This window comes from Bufo gargarizans, chromosome 5 (assembly GCF_014858855.1).
Source record: "Bufo gargarizans isolate SCDJY-AF-19 chromosome 5, ASM1485885v1, whole genome shotgun sequence".
Lineage (NCBI taxonomy): Eukaryota > Metazoa > Chordata > Amphibia > Anura > Bufonidae > Bufo > Bufo gargarizans.
In genome coordinates, this window is record NC_058084.1 from 123618214 (window position 1) to 123645361 (window position 27148).

Consider the following 27148-nt stretch of genomic DNA (forward strand, 5'->3'; position numbering starts at 1 on the left):
CCTCAGAGGGAGCCCTGGTTCTTCTAGAACCTTCCTCGGGCTCTCTAGTGCACTCTTGGTCAACTCTTGATTCTCGCGCAGGACAACTCGCCCTTTCCCTTATCCTCTAGCGCTTTTATTTTTTATTTTTTCCCACCTTGGGTGGAGCTGGGTGTTTCCCTTTGTTCCTTCTTGCAGGCCTTGTTTCCCAGGCACCTGTCCTTGGGATCCTGTCTCCCATTTTATTTATTTATTTTTTCTTTTGGATCCATTTCATGCTAGGGTCTCTCCTGGTCCTGTTGGGTCACATGCTGCTTTTGCACCTGTGCACCCTTCTTTTTGCATGAGATTTCAATCCCACCCTTGAGGACTGCTTTAGGACCTCCTATGGTGCATTGTCCCCCAATGCCATTAATGAGAATTTTATTTTTGTGCTGACCGTAAAATCAGTTTCTCGTTCAATGCATTGGGGGATACAGATCCCACCCTCTGTTTTTACTTGCTCTCCCTGTCACCAGGCTGCTGCTCTTTTTCTTTCCTGGTCCAGGACATGTTGGTTCTTCGCTTTTATTTCTCTCTCCTACTGCTGTTGGTACAAACTGAATAGCCTAGTGCTGTGGAGAGGGTATAGCCCACCTGAGCGGAGACGACCTTTTTTTTTAATCTAGTGCCTCCTAGTGGTAGCTTGGCATATACCCATGGTGCGGTGTCCCCCAATGCATTGAATGAGAAACGGATTTTACGGTAAGTACAAAAATCTAAATGTTTTTTTTTTTTTTGGGGTGATACACAAACATTCCAGTTACCCGATGAATAAGCATGCAGCTCTTTCATCTGGTAATCAACTGCATTTACACTGCCAGATCATTGCTAACAAGCGTTACTATGAATGCTCATTAGCAATGATCTTTTCAATTCTCAGGGCTTTAGTGGGGGAGGGACGTGGTTTAGAGGGAATAGACATTGCCTGAGATACAATAAGGCATGCCAAATTTGGCCACAGTTTTTAGCACAGAGCCAACTAACAGTCTATCAATGCACCATATTTCTCATCCAGCTTGAGCCACTGAGATACATTTACCATCTAGTTACATGTTAAACAGGATTAGCAAGTCTGTACCCTGTGGGGGAACTTTTTGGCTCTTGTGCGTCCTTTTTCTGGCATGCAAAACATTACAATTTTGTGACTTATGTTAATTTTGCACCTTGCTTGACCCTTGTCAGTTGTGGGTGGTGCAGCACATATATTATAAAGTATGTAAATTATACCTGCAAACTATGCCAGTTCTGGTCCATGGGTGGCCTGACATGTGGCACAATTAAGAGGTGTGCTCCTCTTAATTGTCACATCTGACACCAGCAGAACAGATTAAAGGGGGTTCACCAGGCATTTAGTCTAATTGGTGAGGGGGGAGCTTTTACATAGGACTTGTGCCCTTGATGCTGCCTTCTGCACCATTATGCTCTGCAGGCTCTTCTGCCTGGCTCCTGACTGGATGTGCCTGCTTCTTTCCTGTTTGGCTGCATTATTGGCAACTTCCAATTAGTTTGAATAACCTTTTTTCTAATCTTCCTCTAGACTATGCCGGTGACTGCTAGAGCTCTGGAAACTATGATACGGCTGGCCACTGCCCATGCTAAAGTCAGAATGAGTAAAACCATTGATAGCCAGGATGCAGAAACTGCACTTGAACTTGTTCAGTTTGCATATTTTAAGAAGGTTAGTAGACTTCAGTTTGAGATGCAAAACAAATTTAATGCATTTAAACAGGTTGTCTGGGTTCAGAGCAGAACCTGGACATATCCCCCCCCCCCCTCCCCTTCTTCAACCAGGCAGCCCCTCTGAGATGAGCATTTGCGCATTTCATGCTGCATTGCTCTCCCTTACCCTGCTCTGAATCGTGCAGGACAGGGGCTTTTCCTGCAGATCTGGTGACTTACTGGGTCTCTGCTAGGTGGAGGCTTCTGCCGAGCAGTGTTCCCAGTGACTTCACCGGCGCTAATGGGTGGGCTTTAGCGCTGCCCTAGTCTGTAAAACTCTGCCTAGCAGTGTGACAGTGTAAACAGAAAAGCCCTTGCATTAAATGCTCATCAGAGAGGCAGCCTGGGTAAAAAGGGATCGACAACACCTTTTAAATGGGATATAATACTTAATATCAAGATTAATCCTTAGCAGTGATGGCCAGTTTGCAGTGTTCGCCCGCGGACACATGCGATCTGCCATCTTAACTGACAAGTCCGGCGAGGCACAGGTAAGTCCTTACCTGTGCCTGTGTGTGAGCCAGTCTGAAATGAAATGCTGTCTGCGGGAGCAGGCAGTTCCAAGAACTGCCCCTGGAGGCTGTTCTCGGAACTGCCTGTACCTGGAGACAGCATTTTATTTCAGACTGGCTCGCGCACAGGTAAGGACTTGCCTGTGCCTCGCCGGACTTGTCAGTTAAGATGGCAGATCGCATGTGTTCACGGGCGAACACTGTGAACTGGCCATCTCTAATCCTTAGACTTCCTGTCCTACCAAACACTGTGAAAGTCTATATAATATAATATTTACCTCTCTAGGGTATGATCACACAATGTAATATTTTTAGATGTGTATTTTCTGCAGTAAAAATATAATGCATATTTCCAGCTCATCCCTTATGACAGCACAACAGGAGGTTGTTACCCTTTTGACCTTCTTGGGACAGGAAACAGAGGTTAAAAGGTCTCGCACACCTCCACCCACTAAGTGTTCTTCCTGTCCCTACAGGGGATAGATGCAGAGAGGTTCCCTGCTCTAGGGTTGAAGAGATTCTACAAGAACTTTTGGGGCCTAAGGCTGGGACTAGGATCAGGGGGTGTCCGGCCTCTCCTTCCAGGTCTCGAATAGCCTTGCTAACGCCTCTCAGGGTAGAGGTACCTTAGCAGCCCGATTGTTGGGTTTATCCTCATCCTTCCTACCCTATAAGTGGCCGTGCCAGTACCTCTTGTGTGGAGGTCCCCTGGCTTGCTCCTAACCCTGATGAAGTGGGTAATGCAGCTGGTGGTTACCTCACTATGGATGGCTATGGGTTCATGGTGCTTAGAATCCGCTGTTCCTTAATGGAGTTTAGCAGGATCGTTCAAGTGCACTTGAAACAGTCAGCAGCTGGAATGGGGCCTTTTTTCTTTTCTCCTTACCAACGCTCCGTATGTAAGTGTTGGCAGAAGCTGCATGACATTATTGGTGCTTGCTTTGACAGCACATACTCCATGATTGGTAAGTAAACCATGCAAACTTTGTCAGGTAAGAAAACCATGCATGTGTTTAACCAGCTGGATTGCCTCAACAGTTCTAATTACTTTAATTGAGAATCTGTGTGTGGATCTAAATGGGAATAGAAGTATCACCTGTTTTCTTTAATGAGGACTGAATGTGGATTTACATTTTCAGATCTGGGCATGGGTCGGCTGACGCTTGCCGCCGGGCAGGGGTCATTTGGGGAGTGGAGAAGCCTACAGTGCCTATTCATGATCTACAGTTTAGCGCAAAGCTGTATTTGGAACCGCTTTCCTCTATGGACAATGTGGACAATATTAACGGAAATTGTATGTAATTCAAGGAGTGCAAGACATGTGTACCAGCCATTTGATTTATAGGGTATAGTATACTCTACAGCTGGAGATAGTATGGGTCAGCCTGAAGTTAAAGGCACATTACCAGACCAGAACACTGACATTATAGTAAAGATCCTACCTAGACCTGTGATAATGGGAGGCAGCACCATCCTGGCTGGGAATTCATCTTGTATGGGTTATAGCTATCCCTTCTATGGCAATAAATTGGTATCTACCTCAAGACAAGTGATTTTCAGTAAATGTCAACTTATGCCCAACTAAACTGTTCTGTTCTATCTATTTGCACCTAAGGGTGCTGATGTCATTGCACTTAATACCCATGACCTCAAGGGCACCTCTGTCGCCTCCGGGAAGGAGACTCCACTCACTGCACGCCAACCCAGAGAGCTACAAAACGGCAATAGAGACTGTGTGCATTTTTCTGTCCACATTCACCCTTACAGCCATGCTCACACATATATGCTGTGGCTATGTATGCTGCACAGGTCCTGTAACCTTTTGCCACTCCTCAGTCCCTGTGTATCCTGGCTACTGCCATGTAAAGATCTTGTGAAACCCTTAAGACTGCCTCTGACATTGAAACGATGCGGGCAGGTGGATTCTTGGTTGGCCTGGTTTTGTCGGCAAGGTTCTTTCTCCTTCTCCCTGGAGTTCATACCAACACCTCCTGGTATGGGATCCCAAGCTTGTCCTGGACCGGTATGAAGTTAATGGTACAGTTTGGTTACCTCATCGTTTATGTCCATGCCTGCCGTGTGCCAGTGCTGTCAGCTTGGCTAGGTTTCTTACATATACCTTGTAGACATTCCGGAGTTAGTTAATCATATTATGATTTAAGCTCTTGGGAATGAACTGCAATGGGGATCTACAGTAAATTTTTACTTTGTGTAGTGGTTATATATGTTAAAATATTTTATCTGGCTTTAGAGCGAATCGCTTTTACGCAATATTACTTACCATATAGACTAGGCTTAGAGGTAAAGGTATCTTTTTGATGGCCAATGTCTAATAAGACCATTTATTCCTCCTCTAAGTATTTAAGTCTATAAACTGAGGTAGGTCTGCTGATCAAGGATGCAGATTCAGACATTTCAGAGTTATGACTGGGTTCACAAATTCTGTCAAGATCTAGTTTTCTGGCAGAATCAAAAGTTTCTGTCTCAAGTTTATTCCTGATTCTATGAAATGGTATTTTTATCTACTGATAAATATCTGAGATGTTGTCCTTGGACTTGGTCCTCCCCTAAACTATAATTTGGTACATCTCCTGTTGTGCTGTCATGAGGGATGAGCTGAAAAATAGGAATTAGACTTACTGGTAATTTGGTTTCCAGAGATTCCCTCTTACTAACTACTAGGTAATTATTGCATGTAAGATTTTCTTATGATTTTAATAAATTGGTTGCATCCATCCTGGTGTAGTAATCTGGAAAAACACTGGTGGGTGGAGGTCGGAGGGACCTGCCCCAAGAAGGTCAAAGGGGAACAACCTCCTGTTGTGCTGTCATGAGGAAGTCTTTTTGAATTTGCAGTTTAGTGTGGCAGTGTTGGCCCTATTTGTCATTTAAAAATCACTGGCTAATTTAGTTTCTGCTTAATATTATGCCTCTTGCATTCTTTGTGGAATATCACTTGAATATATGTAAACAGTTGCAGAACCCCAATAATATGCATGGAATACTAATTGCACATGGATTTTGGTGCGGGAATTGCACCAAAATCCATGTGAAAATTTTACCATATGAACATGGACATTTGGCTATTAAGATTATTGCATAGCTGCACTAACTTATCTTCTATTGGAGCTCCCATCCTAGAACATGTAACATTTTACCCCCGTCCTATTAGACCTGTTTTAATATCTAAGGCATGACTGTTGACTCGCAAAGTATGTATGCGTTTCTAGAGTGGTTACATCTTAACACATTACTTCATAGGTATTGCCAAAGGAAAAGAGAGTGGAAAAAGATCCAGATTTAAGTCAAGAGACACCAAGCCAAGAAGGAATAAGGTACATATGTGAAGCACTGCTTATTCTCTTTGTAAGATGCCAAGGGCTGTCTGTAAAGTCCATGAAGAATGAATTTTGTTGCAATGTGATTTTTCAGAAAAAGACGTGCAGAGAAAATATCTGACACTCAAGATTCAGTGGATCCTTATGCTTTTAGCCAGGATGTCAGTCAGAATGAATGTAAGTACATGCTTCACATACTTGTATTACTAAAATGGTAAAACTGATGAACATGCTTTGCTCATGAAAACCAAGAATGTTTTCAGGCCATCATCGGTCCACTTGTATCTAATTATCTAATATATAAAGCTGTGTGTGTATGAATATGAAAAAATATATATATAATTAATTACTATCCGCTAAAGGAATCCGCACCGTCGCATTTACAATCGTGAAATTTGGCACACAGGTACACCAGGTGTCCGGGAAGGTTTTAGACTGGCTCTCTAGCACATACCATTCCTGAGAGTTTTCCAAAAAATGCATCAGCCAATAGAAGCTTGCAGGTCCTCCAGCCTCCACATACAGTTTTACTCCAGGATTCCATAACAACCCAGACATTTATCTTCACTGCTGTAGGAGAGCTTTAAAGGAAATCTGTCACCAGGATAATCTCTATTGAAGTAAAGCCATGGCCTAATAGCACTTAGTACCTTATTTCCAGATGCACCTTTGTTCCAGCAATAGATGTGTTTATCCTCTGAAAATCCAGTTTATTTGGTATGCAAATGAGCTAGTAAGGTGCACAGAGGCGTCACTCTTGCAGGAAGGAGCTCAGACACTGCCCCTGCCACAATGTGTCCACCCTCAAAAGACTTAAGGTACCTGGGGGCAGGGTTTTATCTGGTTAGGACATGGCACCCCCCCCCCCCCCCACTCCTGAGCCGACAGGGATTGAAAAAATGAAGTAAAAATCAACTTCTGTCAGCTGCAGGGGTGGGAAGGAGGGGGACTTTCTCCCTGCAGATCACACTCAGCCAGTACAGTCCCTCTGTCTTAGAGTGAGCTGTTCAAAAGGACACGCCCCTGATCCAGTAAAGGCCACTGTTAAGGGGGCGGGCGCCTGTGGAGGTCACTGTTAAGGGGGTGGTATGCTGTGAAAGTCACTGTTGAAGGGGAAGGCTGCTGTAACGGTCAAAGTTAAGGGGGTGGGCTGCTGTGGAGGTCCAATTTTAAGGGACAGGGCACAGGGGGGGTCAGTGTTGAGGGGTGGGGGGCTGTGGAGGTCACTGTTTTGGGGGCAGGGTGCTGTGGATGTCACTGTTATAGTGGATAGTGTTATCTTTTAACGACCCGCACAAACATTAAATGAAATAGATTAAATATACCTGTGCGAAGCCGGGTCCTTTAGCTAGTCTATAATAAATATGCTTACCTGCTCAATACAATGTATCAAAGGGGCTTGAATTCCTCTTTATTTAAACCATGTTGGACCAAGTTCATGGACTCTAACCATTTGGAAGAAGTTTGGATTTCATTACTCAAGCTTTTGAGATAAAAATGTGTGTTCATTTGAGGTGGTGCTATCAGCTTATAATTCTGCAGCCTCCATTCTTGTAGAGTGTGCGTGTGTATAGTTGGTATACAAATATTAAGTATTTAACACGTTCCCGACCTATGACGAGTATACTTGTCATGGAGCAATGCTACTTAGCGCTCCATGACGAGTATACACGTCATGGCATTAAACTGTCACCACAGCTGTTACACACAGCCAGGCACCTTGGGTCAATGCCGAGGCGGGTCCTGTGACCCCCCCCCCCCTGTATCAGCAATCTGTAGTTTTGGGGCGGGTGGTGCAGGGGGAAGTTGCAGGTGTTGCGGCAGGAGGGATCGCGATCCCCCGCCAGCCTCCTTGTGTGATTTCCCCCGCCCGTCTCCTTGAATATTCATTGGCGTCCAGTGGGTATACCAAAGTGTCAGCACATTGCTGACACTCTGATATAAACGGCTGACATCTGTGCTGTGATGTCAGCCGTTTAACCCTTTCCATACCGTGGTCCGTATGGACCGCTGTATGGAAAAGGTTAACTGTCAGGGAGCTCCCTCCCTCTCCCATTGGGGGGCTGCTGTCAGGATGGTGTCAGAGGGAGGGAGCCCCCCTCCTTTACCGTCTGCTCAGTTGTGGCAGACGGGGAAGGTTCCCATGGCAAGAGGATGCCTTCTCAGGCATCCTGCTGTCCATGGTGCTGAACAGATCTGTGCTAAAGGCATAGATCTGTTCAAAGTGTAAGTAAAATACAGTACAATACACTATATAGTGTACTGTATTATACAGACATCAGACCCACTGGATCTTCAAGAACCAAGTGGGTCTGGATCAAAAAAATGTAAAAAAAGATGAAAAAAACACTTATCACTGAATAAAAATTAAAATACACTACACATATTGGGTATCCATATTATCCGTAACGACCTGATCTATAAAACGGTCATGTTATTTTTTTTATTTTTATGGCGTTCACCATGCGGGAAAAGTAAGAACTATGATGAAATTGAAATTTTGCCCACCTTACTTCCAAAAAAAGATAAGTGATCAAAAAAGTCGCATGTACGCCAAAATGGTACCAATCAAACAGTCACCTCATCCCACAAAAAATGAGCCCCTCCATGAGACAATGGCCCAAAATAAACAACTATGGGTCTCAGACTATGGAGACCCTAAAACATATATTTTTTTAAAAATTTTTTCAAAAATGATATTGTGTAAAACTTTCATAAATAAAAGTATACATATTGGGTATCGCCGTGTCCGTATCGACCAGCTCTATAATATCACATGACCTAACCCCTCAGATGAACACCGTAAAAAAATAAAAACTGTGCTAAATAAACATTTTTTTTTTTGTCACCTTACATCACAAAGTGTAATAGCAAGCAATCAGTCATCATATGTACCCCAAAATGGTGCCAATCAAACAGTCATCTCATCCCGCAAAAATCATACCCTACCCAAGATAACCGCCCAAAAACTGAAAAAAACTATGGCTTAGACCAGGCATGTCTAAACTGCGGCCCTCCAGCTGTTGCAAAACTCCCAGCATGCAATAATATCTATAAGCTATCCAGGCATGCTGGGAGTTGTAGTTTTGCAAAAGCTGGAGGGCTGCAGTTTGGACATGCCTGGCTTAGACTATGGAGACACTAAAACATGACTTTTCATTTTTTAAACAAAAATAAAATAAAAATCAATCATTGTGTAAAACGTACATAAAAAAAATTGTATACATATTAGGTATCGCCGCGTCCGTGACAACCTGCTCTATAAAAACACCACATGATCTAACCTGTCAGATGAATTTTGTAAATAACAAAAAAGAAAGTGCCAAAAAGCTATTTCTTGTTCCTTGCCTCGCAAAAAGTGTAATATAGAGCAACCAAAAATCATATGTACTCTAAACTAGTACCAACAAAACTTCCACCCTATCCGATAGTTTCTAAAATGGGGTCACTTTTTTGGGAGTTTCTAGGGGTGCATCAGGGGGGCTTCAAATGGGACATGGTGTCCAAAAAAAGCAGTCTAGCAAAATCTGCCTTCCAAAAACCATATGGCATTCCTTTCCTTGTGTGCCCGTACAGCAGTTTACGACCACATATGGGGTGTTTCTGTAAACTATAGAATCGGTGACATAAATATTGAGTTTTGTTTGGCTGTTAACCCTTGCTTTGTAACTGGAAAATCTGCCAAAAAAGTGAAATTTTTAAATTGTATCTCTAGTTTCCATTAATTCTTGTGAAACACCTAAAGGGTTAACAACGTTTGTAAAATCAGTTTTGAATGCCCTGAGGGGTGTAGTTTCTAGAATGGGGTCATTTTTGTGTGGTTTCTATCATGTAATGTGACTTCAGACCTGAACTGGTCCTTTTTTAAAGTTGGTTTTTGAAAATTTCTGAGAAATTTTAAGATTTACTTCTAAGCCTTGTAACATCCCCCAAAAATAAAATGTAATTCCCAAAATGATCCTAACATGAAGACATATGGGAAATGTAAAGTAATACATATTAATACCTACAAAAACTGTTATTATAGAAGTAGAGAATTTGAAACTTGGAAATTTTGCACATTTTGTATTTTTTTTTAATAAATAAAATTATTATTATTATTTTTTTTTTATTTTTTTTTTACTCCATTTCACCAGTGTCCATGAAGTACAATATGTGAAGAAAAAACTATTTTCAGAATGGCCTGGTAAAGTTATCACCAAATAAAGTGACACTGGTCAGATTTGCTGAAAATGAGCCCGATCCTTAAGGGGTTAAAGGACTATTGTGTTTTTATAGGGCTGTTCCCGTTCAACAACAAATTCCTTTTTATTACAATCCAAAAAGCATATTTGGTTTTAGAGGGGCTTGATCACAAGACGTCCAGAAAGTTCTAATTTTGTTTATTTTTCACCCCATAGCTCTTTCTCAGAGAGTGAGAACTCCAAAGAAGACTTCTGAAAGTCAGGTTGAGATCGACACCAAGAGATCATTGAGTCAAAAGAGGTAGGAGACTTATTTTTATATATATATATTTTTTTTCTTCACTGAGCTAGTGTGTAGTGCCTCATGGCCAAAATAAATAGGAAAAGTATGTTTATCTGCAAACCATAGTTACTGAAAGCATTTAGGCTAGGGTTACATGGCGACCTGAAGATCTCAATGTCACATTTTAATATCTATTGTCTTAAATTATGGTTCCTAAAAAAATCGGGGTCTGATTTCAGTTTACTGATGCCAAATGTAATTTGTGTAGGAGAGGAGGAAATGAAGAATAAGTAAGCTTATACCAAAGGATATCAAACCTGATGCAATGGTCCATGAAACATTCAACAAAAAGAATAATCAATAAAGCCTTGATGGCTGAATTGAAAATATTTATGGATATACAGTGTTATATAACATAGCATTGGCTAAAATTAATTCCCTTCCTGACCAGGTGATCCTTATTTTAGAATCTTTGTATTTTTTTTATTTATTTTTTTACCGGGGGGGGGGGGGAATTTTTATAAAAGGGGGAAAAATGGTCAATTTTTCAATACAGAATGCCCAGGAGCAGAGCAGGAAGCAATGCACAATATCCATGCAGCTGCCAAGGAGATTCAGAAACATCCTTGCAGAGTTAAAGGGGTTGTCCGCTTTATTTATATTGATGACCTGTTCTCAGGATAGGTCCTCAATATTGGCGGTGGGTTGACTCCCGACACCCCCACCGATCAGCTGTTTGAAATAAAAGCAGCACTTGGCTGCAGGTTGGGCATCCCTGTTCTAAGTATTCTAGAACAGTGTTTCCCAACCAGTGTGCCTCCAGCACACTGGTTGGGAAAAGGCTGTCTGGGCATGCTGGGAGTTGTAGTTTTGCAACAGCTGGAGGCACACTGGTTGGGAAACACTGTTCTAGACTATGCCTCACTTACAATAATAAAGATGGAGTAGCACATGGAACTCATTATGCAGTAAGGGTCCTTCTTTCACATGCGCAGATTTCTGGTTGTAACTACTGGCCAAATTATTATATTGATGTTCATTTGAAAGACCTTTTTTATGTGGGCAGATAATGTCCTGAATGAAAGTAATTAGCTTGGCCAGTAATTTTGCCCGTGTACAAAAATTTTGACTTGCTATGCAGAACCCGCTTTTTGGCTTTCGGAGCAAGGCCTTTAACTGATGTGCAGTAATGGCACCACATGTTGGAACTACACTGTGTATCTCTTGCATTTTATTAATTTTTATGTTGCTATGGTGTTTTTAATGGGATATTTAAATCGCTCATACTAAAATATTTTTAATTTTTTTTTCTACTTTAACCTTGCCGAACAGGAGTCGTTCTGACAATGTTGGTTACAGTAATTACTTGATCAGCTTAAAGGTCCAGATAAACTTGGCATACAAAATGCAGTATTATATAAATTGCTCTTACAGACAAATATTATACTAATTAGAACTAAGGGGATTAAATTTTTTTTTTTTTTTTTCAGGGTTTAACGGTTACTTGTCACCTTTCCTGAGGATAGGTCATTTTCTGATGGAGGGTCTGACTATGGGCACCTATGGTGGATCAGCTGTTTGAAGAGCATGTGGCGCACTGATACATCACATGCCTAGGAAGAGGCTGCGACATAACTTTCATCGGTCACGTGACCATTGTGCAGCACACTTCCATTCAATTGGGGTGCCATACCAAACATAGCCACTATACATTGTATAGCACTGTGCTTGGTTGAGTATAAAGAGTCTGCAGCACTTCTCTAAGTGCTGAGGCCCCTTCAGATAGCTGATCGAGGGGGGTGACACGAGTATTGCTGACCAATCCTGAGGATAAATAATCAATATTTAAATCCTGTGCGTTAACTTTTTTTTAATTTTTTTTTTTATATAGGATAAAAGAATTTAAAGCCGCTCTATTAAAAGCATTTAAGGCAACACGCTCCCAGTCTGTTGCTGTTACTCAATTGCTTGAACTAATCAATAAAGGAAATCATGACCCATTTGAACTTTCAGAAGTAAAGGAAACTCTGGACTACATGCAAAATGACAACCAAGTCATGTTGGCAGATGATGTGGTCTTCTTGATTTAAACAAGTTCACATTTTGTGTAAGTCTCTTAAAACATGTTACTAATAAAACATTTTTGTTTGTAAATTTATATATTTGGTTTGTTCATGTATTTTGTATTAATAAAATGTGAATGCTGCTGATTAAGTATTTTGTGTTTACTACTCATTTGACAAGCTCTAAAATGCATGACAAAACAACAAAAATCGACCACATTTCTGCTCCTGATCCACATCAATTCTTCTAAGACCTTCCTCCGGTGGTTAGTCTTCCAAATGGCTCGTAATGTCTGCACACTTATCTTCCCCTATATGCCAAAGACATAACATAGCCTAACAGCTTTTTGTCAACACAGTGGATACCCTGGAAATCTGCAGTGGAAAAAACTCGCCAAATGGTGCATTTTTTGTTGCAGACTTTTTTTGAGATTCTGCTGATTTAATACAAATTTCACTCTTTGGATTGCAAAGGGTTAAAACTGCAATGAAAATCTGCAGTATTAATTATAAATATACATTTTCAGCTTTTTTTTTTTTTTCTGCATGTGTTGCTGTGGATTTTTCTTCTGTATAGCTGTACTGGTAGTTTAAAATATGTATTTGAAATCTGCAGTATGTCAACTTTACTGCAGATTTCACCCTTTGCAATGGAGAGGGTGAAATCCACAGCCATTTCCATAGCAAAAACGGCATGTAATACATGAGGTTTTTCCCATGGCTTTTGCTGCCTTTTACCTGCTGTGGCCAGTGAGTTGCTGAGCTATCATTTCCACATTGTTGAGGGAGTAGGAAGTAGAGACTATCAGGAGAACCAATAAGAGGCACGAGTGATCAACCAGATGAATATTATATTTAAAAAATTCAATTAAAAAACATTCTGAGCCTTTTTTTTTTTTTTTTTTTTTTTCTACTGGCTAAACAACCTATAAAAATTTTGAGTTCTCCAATATCTGGAAATCTAGTAAGCGTCTGTCCTCCTGTCTTCACCATCTTTGCCTATGTCATAGCAGTACATTGTTTTGTCAGTGAGTGCAAGATATGTGGCTGTGGGACCGGACTCCTACAGGCTGGGTTTCTCATGGACAAAATGTGCCACTGATTCAGCAGTGGAAGATGGGCGTTTTCCGCTGCATAATAAACACTCAAATTAAAAAGAAAACTGATTATGTTTTAAGTCAATGGGAAAGGCGAAAAAACCTCAACAATGTGCACACCTTGTTAGACAAAAAGTGCAATGCAACAGCTCACTGCAAACCAAATAAAGTACAAAATTGCATCATAATTGCAAATGCTATACTAATAAGTTAGAGATGCTTGGCAAATCGTTTTGTCCCAAATTATTTGAGCCAGTCTGCCACACGTCAAGGCAATCTCTAGTTAGACTGGTTCCTAACACTAAATTTTACCTGTTATGTGCCATGACGGCTATCATGTGCACACCTTGTGCTTGACAAAAAATGTTCAGCAGCTGATGAAAAATATTTGAACTGACATGTTACAACATTTGATTTGATGGTCTCTTTCAGTAGAAGTCAATAGAAAACGGTAGTACCTCACACAAACTCATTTTACAGGTGTTTTAAAAGTCACCAAATGACAAATCTGTTTTTGGCTATTGATCTGCATAAAAAAAACATGAATGTAAACCCTGTGTGTGTGTAATATATAACACACACACACACACACACACACACACACACACACACACACACACACACACACACACACACACACACACACACACACACACACACACACACACACAATATAAAGTCACCCCTGTTTAAAGAGGACCTTTCACTGATTATTACACTGTGAACTAAGTATACAGACATGTAGAGCAGCGCCCAGGGATATCACGGCACTTACTATTATCCCTGGGCGCAGCTCCGTTCTCCTGCTATTCCCTCCGGTATCTCCGCTCACTAAGTTAGAGTAGGCGGAGTCTGCCCTTGTTCTTCTGTAGCGCTGGCCAATCGCATTGCAGAGCTCACAGCTTGGGAGAAAATAACCTCCCAGGCTGTGAGCTCTGCACTGTGATTGGCCAGCGCTGGAGCAGAACAAGGGAAGACTCCGCCTACTATAACTTAGTGGCCGGAGATATCGGAGGGAATAGCAGGAGAATGGAGCGGCGTCCAGGCATAATAAGTGCAGGGAGATCCCCGGGCGCCGCTCTACATGTCTGTATACTTGGTTCACATTGTAATAATCGGTGAAAGGTCCTCTTTAAAATGTCATGTTTCTGTGCTGTAAAAAAAATGAGACAAAGATAAATCATTTCAGAACTTTTTCCACCTTTTTTTAATGTGACCTATAAACTGTACCATTTAATTGAAAAACAAACAAATCTTTTAGGTGGAGGGAAGAAAACAAAAACTAAAATGGTGTGGTTGCATAAGTGTGCACACCTTCGTATAACTGGGGATGTAGCTGTGTTCAGAATTAAGCAATCACATTCAAAATCATGTTAAATAGGAGTCGGCATACACCGGCCATCATTTAAAGTGCCTCTAATTAACCCCAAATAAAGTTCAGCTGCTCTAGTTGGTCTTTCCTGAAACTTTCTTGGTCACATCCCACAGCAAAAGCCATGGTCCACAGAGAGCTTCCAAAGCATCAGAGGGATCTCATTGTTAAAAGGTATCAGTCAGGAGAAGGGTACAAAAGAATTTCCAAGGCATTAGATATACCATGGAACACAGTGAAGACAGCCATCATCAAGTGGAGAAAATATGGCACAACAGTGACATTACCAAGAACTGGACATCCCTTAAATTGATAAAGACGAATAGAAAACTGGTCTGGAAGGCTACCAAGAGGCTTACAGCAACATTAAAGGAGCTTCAGGAATATCTGGCAAGTACTGGCTGTGTGGTACATGTGACAACCATCTCCCATATTCTTCATATGTCTGTGCTATGAGGTAGTGGCAAGACTAAAGCCTTTTCTTACGAAGAAAACATCCAAGCCAGGCTACATAAAAAAACACACATCTGAAGTCTCCCATGCATGTGGGAAAGGGTGTTCTGGTGTAACGGTCAGCAGAGGAAGAGACCGTAGAGCAGGACTCCAGTACAGTGCAGCAGACAAGGAGGCTGAAGTAGAAACCGGCTTTATTAAAAGAGAACTCTAACTGCCGGAGAAGCAGATTTACAATATGAACAGCTTGGGAATTCACAATAAAGATAATGGAAGTTTGCATAAAGAACACAAATGAATCACAAACACAAGTACAGACAATAGCAGGCTACTCTCTTCTAGGTAGTCCTATCTGTCCCCGCTACCCGGGGTGCACCTCTACGGTGCACTAAACTAAATCCTATTCCACTATGCCCTAGCTCAGGTTAGCATCAGTGCACTCACAGTTCGGTGTCCGCACATGCAGGCAGGTACAGTCTGGGTCCCGATCTGGTTGCTTGCTTGCTTCAGCGTGGCTCAGCTCTGGCCTCTCTTTGTAGTCTCTGTAACTCTGGTTAGAGATAATCAGCAGCTCTGGACGTGTAATCAGGCAGGGCCTGGAATTCACTCACAGTTCCTCTGGTAAGTGCCTCACACTACAGCAGTCTCTCTTCTACACCAGGACACATCAGCTCAGTCAGAGAGCAAACACACTCTAATGTCCCAGATACTGTGTCAGCAGGCAGGGAGCAATCACTCTAATCTTCCCTGTGGATCTCCCTCTCAGTGCACAGCGTCCTTCTTCCTGTGTACTCAGACACCTTCAGCCCAGGCTCTCTGCTCAGCCCGGGAAAAACACTTAACTCCTTGTCCTCTGGAAACAACTCCTCTCACTGTCCTACTCAGCCACAGTGGCCTCTGGTGGCTGGAGGGAAACATGACAGTCTGCTATATATATATGTGTTGGAAATGTTGCTGGATGATCAGGGCTGCCTCTTACATGCCTCCCCACTTAAAGGTGGCCGTCCTCGGCCTTGCTATATAGTCCATAGAAATAATGGTTAATGTAACTTTTTATACAGCAGTACAACATTGTCCACAATGCATACAGGTGGACCAAATGAACTCATCAGCAGCGTACCTGTTTGGTGGAACCCCTGCAGTAAGCCTACTGGATCTCCGGAGGTCCTGGCTATCTGTTACGACCTGACTCTCTCCACTAGGAACTGCCAGTCTGGATTCATCCACCACAATAGGAGGTTCGGTTGTGTCCGAGGGCCCCTCTCCATTACGGGCTGGCAATGGTTCTGTGACAGTGCCTTCATCACCTGTAACCTGGGAGGCTTCTTCAGTGCTGGGAGCAGTCCACCAGTCTTCACCATAATCTCCATCAGAGATAACAAGTTCTGAGTATGGGGCAGGAGGAGGTGTCCTCTGAACAGGTGCGGGATCTTTGGACCGGCATGGCCGTAACATATTCCTATGTAGAGTCCGTGAAGCAAATTCCTCATTCTCAACCTGCACTTCGTAGACCGGACCATTAGGGTACACTCTCTTGATCACTTTATACGGCTGTACTTCCCAACGCTCACTCAACTTGCCTCTGGGACGTTTCTCTCGTACCAGTACCCGATCCCCAGGCTGCAATGGAACCTCCTGAACTGGAGGACGGTCTGTATGAGCTCTCTCCTGTAACCGCTGACCTGCCAACCGGCGAATGGTCTGGAGACGCCGACGGTGTTCTTTCACCCATGAGGTGGTTGATCGCTCTATTAGGTCTTCTGGCTGTTCTAGGTTTAATTCCACGATCTCTCGACCAGCCCTACCGAACAGTAACATGTATGGGGTGTAACCGGTGGTGGTGTGGACACGATTATTGTAAGCCCAGACTAATTCTGGCAGGTAGTCAGGCCAGTGTGCCCTCTTGTCTTCCTCTAGTGTCCTCAGCATTTGCAGCAATGTGCGGTTAAAGCGCTCACAGGCTCCGTTTCCTTGGGGATGATAAGGAGTTGTCCTGGATTTTTCAATGCCGTACAGTCGATGTAGCTCTTCCATCACTTTTCCTTGAAAGCACGCCCCTTGATCTGAATGGATCCGCTTTGGACACCCATAGACCCGAATGAAGTCTTGACAAATGGCTCGTGCAGCGGACTCGGCCGTCTGGTCCCGAGTTGGGGTGACTACTGCAAACTTGGAGAAGTGGTCGATCATGACCAGGCAATACTGTGGACCTCTTGACGATTGTCCCACAAGAAGATAGTCTATCATCAACACTTCCAGCGGTTCTGTGGTCTGGATGGACTGTAGGGGTGCTCTCTGTTCTGTACTCTTCGTGAGTTCACACACTCGACACTGTCGGCAAACTTCTTCAACTGTGGCCTCCAGTCGCGGACAATACACATAACGCTGCAGCCACTGGTATGTCTTGACTGGCCCGAAGTGAGCTCCAAACTCATGAGCCTCTTTGGCTATCTCCCGTGCCATTCTTCTGGGTATCACTACCTGCCACCTCGCCTCTAGGTCGGCAGGCTGTTGCCACTTGCGGAACAAAACAGCTCCATGCACTTCCAGTCTGTCCCATTGATGTAGAACGGACTTCATCTCGGCATCCAGATCAGTCCTTTCTTCTTTGTTGGGTTTCCTGCACTGGGTTACCCAGCTTTTCATTTGCTGCAGTCCAATGTCTTCATCTTGCAATCTGCCCCATTCTTCATTAGTTCTCCCCAATGCTTTGGGTAGCTTACGGGCCTCCCCACTTGTCTGGGCCGCGACTGTTGGGGGAGCGAACTTGCGGAAGTCAGGAGTTTCATCTTCTTCCTTTTGTTCATCCATATCCCCTACTGGAGTTTCAAAAGTAACCCTCGAGAGAGACCATCAGCATTAGTGTTCTCTGTAGCGGAGCGGTAGCGAATTGAGAAGTCATACTTTGCGAGGCGAGCCGCCCAGCGTTGCTCCAGGGCTCCCAACTTGGCCGTACCCAGATGGGCCAGGGGATTGTTATCCGTCCGTACGAAGATCTTAGCTCCTGTCAGATATCCTGCAAATTTCTCCGTCATAGCCCACACCAGGGCAAGGAGTTCCAGCCGGAAGGAACTGTAGTTATGGGGGTTTCGCTCCGTATCTCGCAAGGATCTACTGGCATAAGCGATCACTCTCTCATGTCCATCCTGTACCTGCGACAGTACTGCCCCAAGTCCGTAGAGGCTGCCATCAGTAGCTAAGATGAATGGTTTATCAAAATCGGCATAAGCCAAGATGGGGGCCGATGTCAGGGCTTCTTTCAGGGCCTGGAAGGCCTCTTCCTGTTTCTGTCCCCAGGGGATACTTTGGCCCTTGGGTTGCCCAGCCGTTCCTCTCAACAACTCATTCAGAGGGCCCGCTATTTTTGCGTAGTCTTTGATGAACCGCCGGTAGTACCCAGTCAGTCCCAGGAAGGCCTTCAACTCACGCAGTGTTCTCGGCACTAGCCATTGTCGTATTGCAGCCACTTTGTCTTGGGACGGTAGCACTCCGTCTTGGGACACCCTATGGCCCAGGTACTCGATCTCCCTCTTGAAGAGATGACACTTCTTTGGCTTTACCTTCAGGCCATGGGATCGCAGTCGCTCGAGTACCTGCCCTAGCCGATTCAAGTGTTCTTGAAAAGTAGCAGAGTATACGATGATATCGTCTAGGTATATCAGAGTGGCTTCAAAATTCAGGTCTCCCAGGCATCTCTCCATCAGCCGCTGGAAGGTTCCAGGGGCATTAGTCAGTCCGAATGGCATCCTGTTGAATTCAAATAACCCCATGGGGAGTATGAATGCTGTCTTTGCCTTGTCCTGCTCAGCCACTGGTACTTGCCAGTACTCACTTGCTAGATCCAGGGTGGAGAAGTATTTGGCTCGTCCTAGAGCCGTCAGAGACTCCTCGATGCGTGGCAGAGGATATGAGTCTCGCGCAGTGCAAGCATTCAACCGCCGGTAATCCACACAAAATCGAATAGTGCCGTCCTTCTTCTTGACAAGCACCACTGGGGCTGCCCAAGGGCTCTGGCTTCCTCGCACCACTCCGGAATCTATCATCTGTTTCAATAGCGTCTTCACTTCCTGGTACAACTTGGGCGGAATCTGTCGATATCTCTCCCGAATTGGTGGAGTGTCCCCCGTCGGTATCTCATGTGTGATAGCATTCGTGCAGCCAAAGTCATCGGCGTGGCGGGCAAACGCAGCCCGATTCTCCCACAGCATGGTTTCAACTGCTCGCTGTTGGTCTAAACTGAGAGCCTTAACATCTATCTCCATTTGATCCAAGATGGTTCCCCCATTCCATTCTGGGGTCGGCGCCTCTTCTGCACTGGCAGTAACTGCCAGGGTCCAACCAGCATCCCCTACCGGAGCTAGAGTCACTTCTCTCTGACCCAGGATTTCTCCCTGATGTAGGTACACACGAGCCAGTTCCACCCCTGGCGTCAAGGGAACTTCTAGATATCCCACATTCACAGCTCTTATGGGTACTCGTCCATTCTGGACCACTCCCAGTGTCCGGGCCACCAGGACGTCCTGACCCAGCTCTCCTAGGCCTGTTGGTTCAACGAACACCTCCATGCCTTCAAGATTACGGAAAGTTCCCACGGGTAACGTCAGCACGGTCTCCCGACCAGGGGGAAGGGTGAAGGTAGCCTTTCCTGGCGCTCGGATCGTTCCCACCGCCTGGTGTGCTGGTACACTTTTCTGTGTTCCACAAAAACGGATTAGCCGTTGAAATGCTTTCTGGGTAGGTTTGTGCGGGGTGGCTTGTTTCCAGTAACCCGGCCCCCGTTTGGTGAACATGATCTGATCCAATTCTCGCAGGATATTCATGCCCATTATCACCGGCACATCTTCTTTGAACGTTTCTGGGACCAACAAGATACCTTTCCGCCCCACTTCCTGTCCACACAGCCGTACATTCATCCACACGACCCCTGTGACAGGAATCTGTTGTTGGTTAGCCGCTGTAACCCGGACCAGTGTCTCTCGTTCTGGCTTGGCCAGCGCTTGAAAGTAACGGTAGAAGAATGACTCGGGCATAGTTGTCACCTGAGACCCAGTATCCACTAAGCAGTCGACAGGAACACCTTCGAACTCAGCTCGTATAGTGGGGCACCCCGCGACCAGGTGTTCGGAGCTTTGCTGGGTAACTTGGCTCTCCACCTCCCCTGCAGTACGCCCCACTACTGCAGGGGTCGGTAGTTTAACGGCGGCTCTTGGCGTCCAGCTGGATTATTCCGACACTCTCTGGCGAAATGTCCTAGATCTCCACACCGCCAACACTGTGCCCCTTGACGGCCCACTTTTAGCCTGCGAGTGGGAGGTGCCCTCAGAGCTTGGCTGGATGGCCCCACTGAAGGGTAATGAGGGGCTTGATGGTATGGTAAACTAGCATAAGGGCATTCGGGTGTAGGAACCCACGGAGTCGCCTGATAGGTTTGTTGTCGGGCTGGATAGGCAGCCTCAGTAGTATGGCGCGACTCTATCCGTTTCTCCAGGTGTGTCAACTTTTCGTGCATGGCACTCAGGGAGCTCTGCAAGTCTTGTACCACTCTGACCAGGGCTTCCTCATTTCTTGTAACCCCGGGGGGTGTAACGGTCTGGGTCCGTATTACTCCAGAAGCATAGCCGTCTTCTTTGTTTCGCGTCACGGCCTCTGCCAAAATTTGTCGAAAGGTTAGGGTAGGGTCTACTCTGACTCGTTCCCGCAGAGCCTGTTTCAGGGGATTGCTGTAGAGCCCCAGAATAAATTGTTCCCGCAGTATCCGGTCTATGGGTCCCATGCCAGTAACCCCATCTGCCTCTTTTTTTTGTACCTCGGCCAACACTTCCTGTAGGGCTGTAGCGTACTGAGAGACACCTTCGTCTTCCCGTTGAATCCGGTAAAAAAACTTCGCCCGGAGGTGCCCTGCACTGGCTGTTTCCCCATATATTTGTTCCAGGAATCTCACCATCTCTTGCAATGTATTGCGCGTGGCTTCTGGTTGTAGGAGAACATTTCTTCGGGCCTCACCCTCGAGAGCGGCCAAAGCAATTTCTACTTGTAGTTCTGGGCTGACATTGTAAATCCTAACAGCACTCTGTAACCTTGTCACCCAGTCTGACAGGGTCATGTTCTGGCCATCAAATTTGGGTAGCAAGTTGAACAACGTGCCAATAGGAAGGGCCCTTGCAAGGGTTCCACCATTGCCTGAGGTACTCACATTAACATCATGCACATTGCCTTCAGCCGCCTCCATCTCTGTGACTGTACCCTGCTCGCAGCGCCACTTGTAACGGTCAGCAGAGGAAGAGACCGTAGAGCAGGACTCAAGTACAGTGCAGCAGACAAGGAGGCTGAAGTAGAAACCGGCTTTATTAAAAGAGAACTCTAACTGCCGGAGAAGCAGATTTACAATATGAACAGCTTGGGAATTCACAATAAAGATAATGGAAGTTTGCATAAAGAACACAAATGAATCACAAACACAAGTACAGACAATAGCAGGCTACTCTCTTCTAGGTAGTCCTATCTGTCCCCGCTACCCGGGGTGCACCTCTACGGTGCACTAAACTAAATCCTATTCCACTATGCCCTAGCTCAGGTTAGCATCAGTGCACTCACAGTTCGGTGTCCGCACATGCAGGCAGGTACAGTCTGGGTCCCGATCTGGTTGCTTGCTTGCTTGCTTGCTTCAGCGTGGCTCAGCTCTGGCCTCTCTTTGTAGTCTCTGTAACTCTGGTTAGAGATAATCAGCAGCTCTGGACGTGTAATCAGGCAGGGCCTGGAATTCACTCACAGTTCCTCTGGTAAGTGCCTCACACTACAGCAGTCTCTCTTCTACACCAGGACACATCAGCTCAGTCAGAGAGCAAACACACTCTAATGTCCCAGATACTGTGTCAGCAGGCAGGGAGCAATCACTCTAATCTTCCCTGTGGATCTCCCTCTCAGTGCACAGCGTCCTTCTTCCTGTGTACTCAGACACCTTCAGCCCAGGCTCTCTGCTCAGCCCGGGAAAAACACTTAACTCCTTGTCCTCTGGAAACAACTCCTCTCACTGTCCTACTCAGCCACAGTGGCCTCTGGTGGCTGGAGGGAAACATGACAGTCTGCTATATATATATGTGTTGGAAATGTTGCTGGATGATCAGGGCTGCCTCTTACACTGGTCTGATGAAACCAAGGTTGAACTTTTTGGCCATAATTCCAAAAGATATGTTTGGCACAAAAACAACACTGCACATCGCCAAAAGAACACCATACCCACAGTGAAGCATGGTGGCGGCATCATGCTTTGGGGCTGTTTTCTTCAGCTGGAACTGGGTCCTTAGTTAAGCTAGAGGGAATTATGAACAGTTCTAAATACCAGTCAATATTGGCACAAAACCTTCAGGCTTCTGCTAGAAAGCTGAACATGAAGAGGAACTTTACTTTCAGCATGACAATGACCTAAAGCATACATCCAAATCAACAAGGGAATGGCTTCACCAGAAGATTAAAGTTTTGGAATGGCCCAGCCAGAGCCCACACCTGAATCTTATTGAAATTCTGTGGGGTGATCTGAAGAGGGCTGTGCACAGGAGATGCCCTCGCAATCTGACAGATTTGGAGTGTCTTTGCAAAGAAGAGTGGGCAAATCTTGCCAAGTCAAAATGTGCCATGCTGATATACCCAAAAAAGACTGAGTCTGAGTGCTGTAATAAAATCAAAAGTTGCTTCAACAAAGTATTAGTTTAAGGGTGTGCACACTTATAAAAATAAAATAATTGTTGCATATTTTTTATTCCCTCTACCTAAGATTTTAGTTTGTTTTTCAATTGAGTTGTACAGTTTATAGGTCACATTAAAGATAGACAAAGATAAATCATTTCAGAACTTTTTTCCAATTTTTTTACATCATAGAAACCTGACATTTTAACAGGGGTGTGTAGACTTTTTATATCCACTGTATATTCCAAAAATGGCAGCACTGACAAAAAAGCTACAGCAGCGGGTGCCAAGCCCACCGAGCATAAGCAATTACCCAAAATACAAATGGAAAAAAGTGCAGCACTCCAAAAATAAAAATGAAATAACTTTTATTCACCCATGTGGTATAGCGACGTTTCAGCTCAACAAATCGAGCCTTTCTCGAGCTTGAGAGGCTCTATTGAGCTGAAATGTCGCTGTACCACATGGGTGAATACATTTATTTTTTATTTTTGGAGTGCTGCCCTTTTATATCTCTCGATCTCTCTATCTCTATATACAGTTGTAAGAAAAAGTATGTGAACCCTTTGGCATGATATGGATTTCTGCACAAATTGGTCATAAAATGTGATCTGATTTTCATCTAAGTCACAACAATAGACAATCACAGTCTGCTTAAACGAATAACACAAATAATTAAATGTTACCATCTTTACATGGTGTGTTCAATAAAAACATTCACAGTGCAGGTGAAAAAAGTATGTGAACCCTTAGATTTAATAACTGGTTGAACCTCCTTTGGCAGCAATAACGTCAACCAAACGTTTCCTGTAGTTGCAGATCAGACGTGCACAACGGTCAGGAGTAAGTCTTGACCATTCCTCTTTACAGAACTGTTTCAGTTCAGCAATATTCTTGGGATGTCTGGTGTAAATCGCTTTCTTGAGGTCATGCCACAGCATCTCAATCGGGTTAAGGTCAGGACTCTGGGCCACTCCAGAAGGCGTATTTTCTTCTGTTTAAGCCATTCTGTTGTTGATTTACTTCTATGCTTTGGGTCGTTGTCCTGTTGCAACACCCATCTTCTGTTGAGCTTTAGCTGGTGGACAGATGGCCTTAAGTTCTCCTGCAAAATGTCTTTATAAACTTGGGAATTCATTTTTCCTTCGATGATGGCAATCTGTCCAGGCCCTGACGCAGCAAAGCAGCCCCAAACCATGATGCCCCGACCACCATACTTCACAGTTGGGATGAGGTTTTGATGTTGGTGTGCCGTGCCTCTTTTTCTCCACACATAGGCCCCTTTCACACGGGCGAGTGCAATGAGTGAGTTGAACGCATTGCACCCGCACTGAATCCTGACCCATTCATTTCTATGGGGCTGTTCACATGAGCTGTGATTTTCACGCATCACTTGTGCGTTGCGTAAAAATCGCATCATGTTCTATATTGTGCATTTTCCACGCAATGCAGGCCCCATAGAAGTGAATGGGGCTGCGTGAAAATCGCAAGCATCCGCAAGCAAGTGCGGATGCGGTGCGATTTTCACGCTCGGTTGCAAGGAGACGATCCGGATGGAGACCCGATAATTTTATTATTTTCCCTTATAACATAGTGCTTGAGGGGTTAAAAAATAATAATAATTTAACTCTCCTTAATGCACTTGCTTGCACAGCTGGCACCTTTTCTGTCTTTCTTTGCTGATTGCAGTCAAAGGACCTGTGGTGATGTCACTCTGGTCATCACATGATCCATCACCATGGTAAAAGATCATGTGATGGACCATGTGATGACTGGAGTGCCGTCACCACAGGTCCTTTGACTGCAATCAGCAAAGAAAGACAGAAGAGATGCCAGCAACGCGAGCAACTGGATTTAGGGGAGTTTAAATAAAATAAAATAAAAATGTAACCCCTCCAGCGCTATTGTACTATACATTCTGTATTCAGAATGCTATTATTTTCCCTTATAACCATGTTATAAGGGAAAATAATACAATCTACAGAGCACTGATCCCAAGCCCGAACTTCTGTGAAGAAGTTCGGGTTTGGGTACCAAACATGCCGATTTTTCTCACACGTGTGCAAAACGCATTACAATGTCTTGCACTCGCGTGGAAAAATCTTGCATGTTCCTGCAACGCACCCGCAACGACCATGTGAAACCAGCCATAGTGTTGTGTGTTTCTTCCAAATAACTCAACTTTGGTTTCAACTGTCCACAGAATATTTTGCCAGTACTGCTGTGGAACATCCAGGTGCTCTTGTGCCAACTGCAATGATTTTTTTTTGGACGGCAGTGGCTTCCTCTGTGGTATCCTCCCTTGAAATCCATTCTTGTTTAGTGCTTTACGTATCGTATATTCGCCAACAGGGATGTCGGCATATGCCAGAGACTTTTGTAAGTCTTTAGCTGACACTCTAGGATTCTTCACCTCATTGAGCAGTCTGCGCTGTGTTCTTGCAGTCATCTTTACAGGATGGCCACTCCTAGGGAGATTAGCAGCAGTGCTGAACTTTCTCCATTTATAGACAATTTGTCCTACCGGGGACTGAACAGCAAGGCTTTTGGAGATACTTTTATAACCCTTTCCAGCTTTATGCAAGTCAACAATTCTTAAGCGTAGGTCTTCTGAAAGCTCTTTTGTGCAAGGCATCATTCACATCAGGCAATGCTTCTTGTGAAAAGCAAACCCAGAACTGGTGTGTTTTTTTTTTTTTTTTTTTTTTTTATAGGGCAGGGCAGCTGTAACCTACACCTCCAATCTCATCTCATTGATTGGACTCCAGTTGGCTGACACCTGACTCCAATTAGCTCTTGGAGATGTCATTAGTCTAGTGGTTCACATACTTTTCCCACCTGCACTGTGAATGTTTACATGGTGTGTTCAATAAAAACATGGTAACATTTAATTATTTGTGTGTTATTAGTTTAAGCAGACTGTGATTGTCTATTGTTGTGACTTAAATTAAGATCAGATCACATTTTTATGACCAATTTGTGCAGAAATCCGTATCATTCCAAAGGGTTCACATACTTTTTCTTGCAACTGTATATCTCTATCTATATATCATCTCTCATAATGTCCTCTATCTCTCGTATCATCTCATCTATATCTCTTATCTCCTCCTCTATATCTCTCTTATCTTATAGATAAGATGAGAGAGATATCTTAACTTTTATGGTGGCCATGGGTTACTTTAGCACATTCCTTGATTTTATGGTAGTTTATGCTAAAGTGCTTATTTCATTTTATTTTATTAATCTAAATTAAATTCAAATTTTCATTTTATAGCCTCTTAATTGGTGCATCAGCAACATAATCTGTTACCACCAGATTACCTTGACTTCACTAAGCAGTAAAACTCGGCAGTTGCCACTAGAGGGCGCTAACTGCATTTGGTTTTGTACAGCTCCTAGGGATCTCAATTCACTGCTCATACCTATCTGTTCCCAGTGTAAAAGAATGGATGTTGCTGAAGGACAGGAGTGGTCACATGACCCTCCAGCAGTCTTTGAGAGAGCAGCACCTGGAACAAGTAAGGGTGAGTTCACACTTAAATTATTGATCAGTTAATGTGACCCAAAACCAGCCATGAAGTCTACAGAGATCAGGTATAAGGACAAGATATGCACCTGTTCTGTGTTTTTGACACCTTGTTTTGGCTGTCAATAACAAATGAAAATAGATGACCAAATAACTAAAGTGTGAACTCGGCTTAAGCAGACCTGCATGTAAACATAAATTGGGCATATTAAACCATCAGACATCTGCACCAGCTGTTTAATAGTGCCTATTACTAGCTGCATGCATGTGCTGTTTCCAATACATGTGCAGCAAGTAATATATAGTGACCAACCCTTTTAAGGTTCTGCCTATTAAACATCCATTTGCAGGCTGGAGGAGGACTGGGAAAATCTGAAAAAGTGATGGCCGCTTCACTGTTATTTATGCACTAAATGACTGGTATTTGTGGTACATATTATGTACTATAGTAGACTTTCAGTATCATGCACATTATTGTAATAGGACACCATAGGCTTCCAAATTGCTGTATGGTATTTCAGGGATTTAGAGGATTTTTATTTCTAAATGGTTTTATATATTGCCTCCAACATGTGGTACCCAACTGGCCACGAACAGGTGACGTGGTCCCAGCAGTAATGTGACCCCAGGACATTGTTGTGCAGACTCCTGCATGTGTGGCCTTATTATTGTACAACCATGAATCTATCAATGTCTTGTTACATATCTATTCATAGTTACCGTATAATCTGAAACAAAGAAATGAACAAAGACAATATATGCAACCATGACATCAAAATCTGTTCTTTTAGAAAATCGTGTCAAGGGCGTTGGAGAGTGGGGGAAAAAAAAAATAGGTTATAAAAGGACCTTGATTATACCCATCCCTGGCCAACTCCAGAACAAGAGTTCACAGAA

At 43.9% G+C, this 27148-nt stretch overlaps 1 protein-coding gene across 2 annotated transcripts in view; it reads left to right on the forward strand.

Moving 5' to 3' along the window:
* LOC122938418 (maternal DNA replication licensing factor mcm3) overlaps positions 1 to 12174 on the forward strand; it is a 36994-nt gene extending 24820 nt beyond the window's left edge. For both annotated transcript variants that reach the window (XM_044293909.1, XM_044293910.1), the window contains 5 exons: positions 1559 to 1699; positions 5514 to 5587; positions 5685 to 5767; positions 9991 to 10075; positions 11949 to 12174. In XM_044293909.1, the coding sequence (XP_044149844.1) occupies positions 1559 to 1699; positions 5514 to 5587; positions 5685 to 5767; positions 9991 to 10075; positions 11949 to 12147 (582 nt within the window). In that variant the 3' untranslated portion in view covers positions 12148 to 12174. The remainder of the gene's footprint in view (positions 1 to 1558; positions 1700 to 5513; positions 5588 to 5684; positions 5768 to 9990; positions 10076 to 11948) is intronic.
* Positions 12175 to 27148: the final 14974 nt, after the last annotated feature.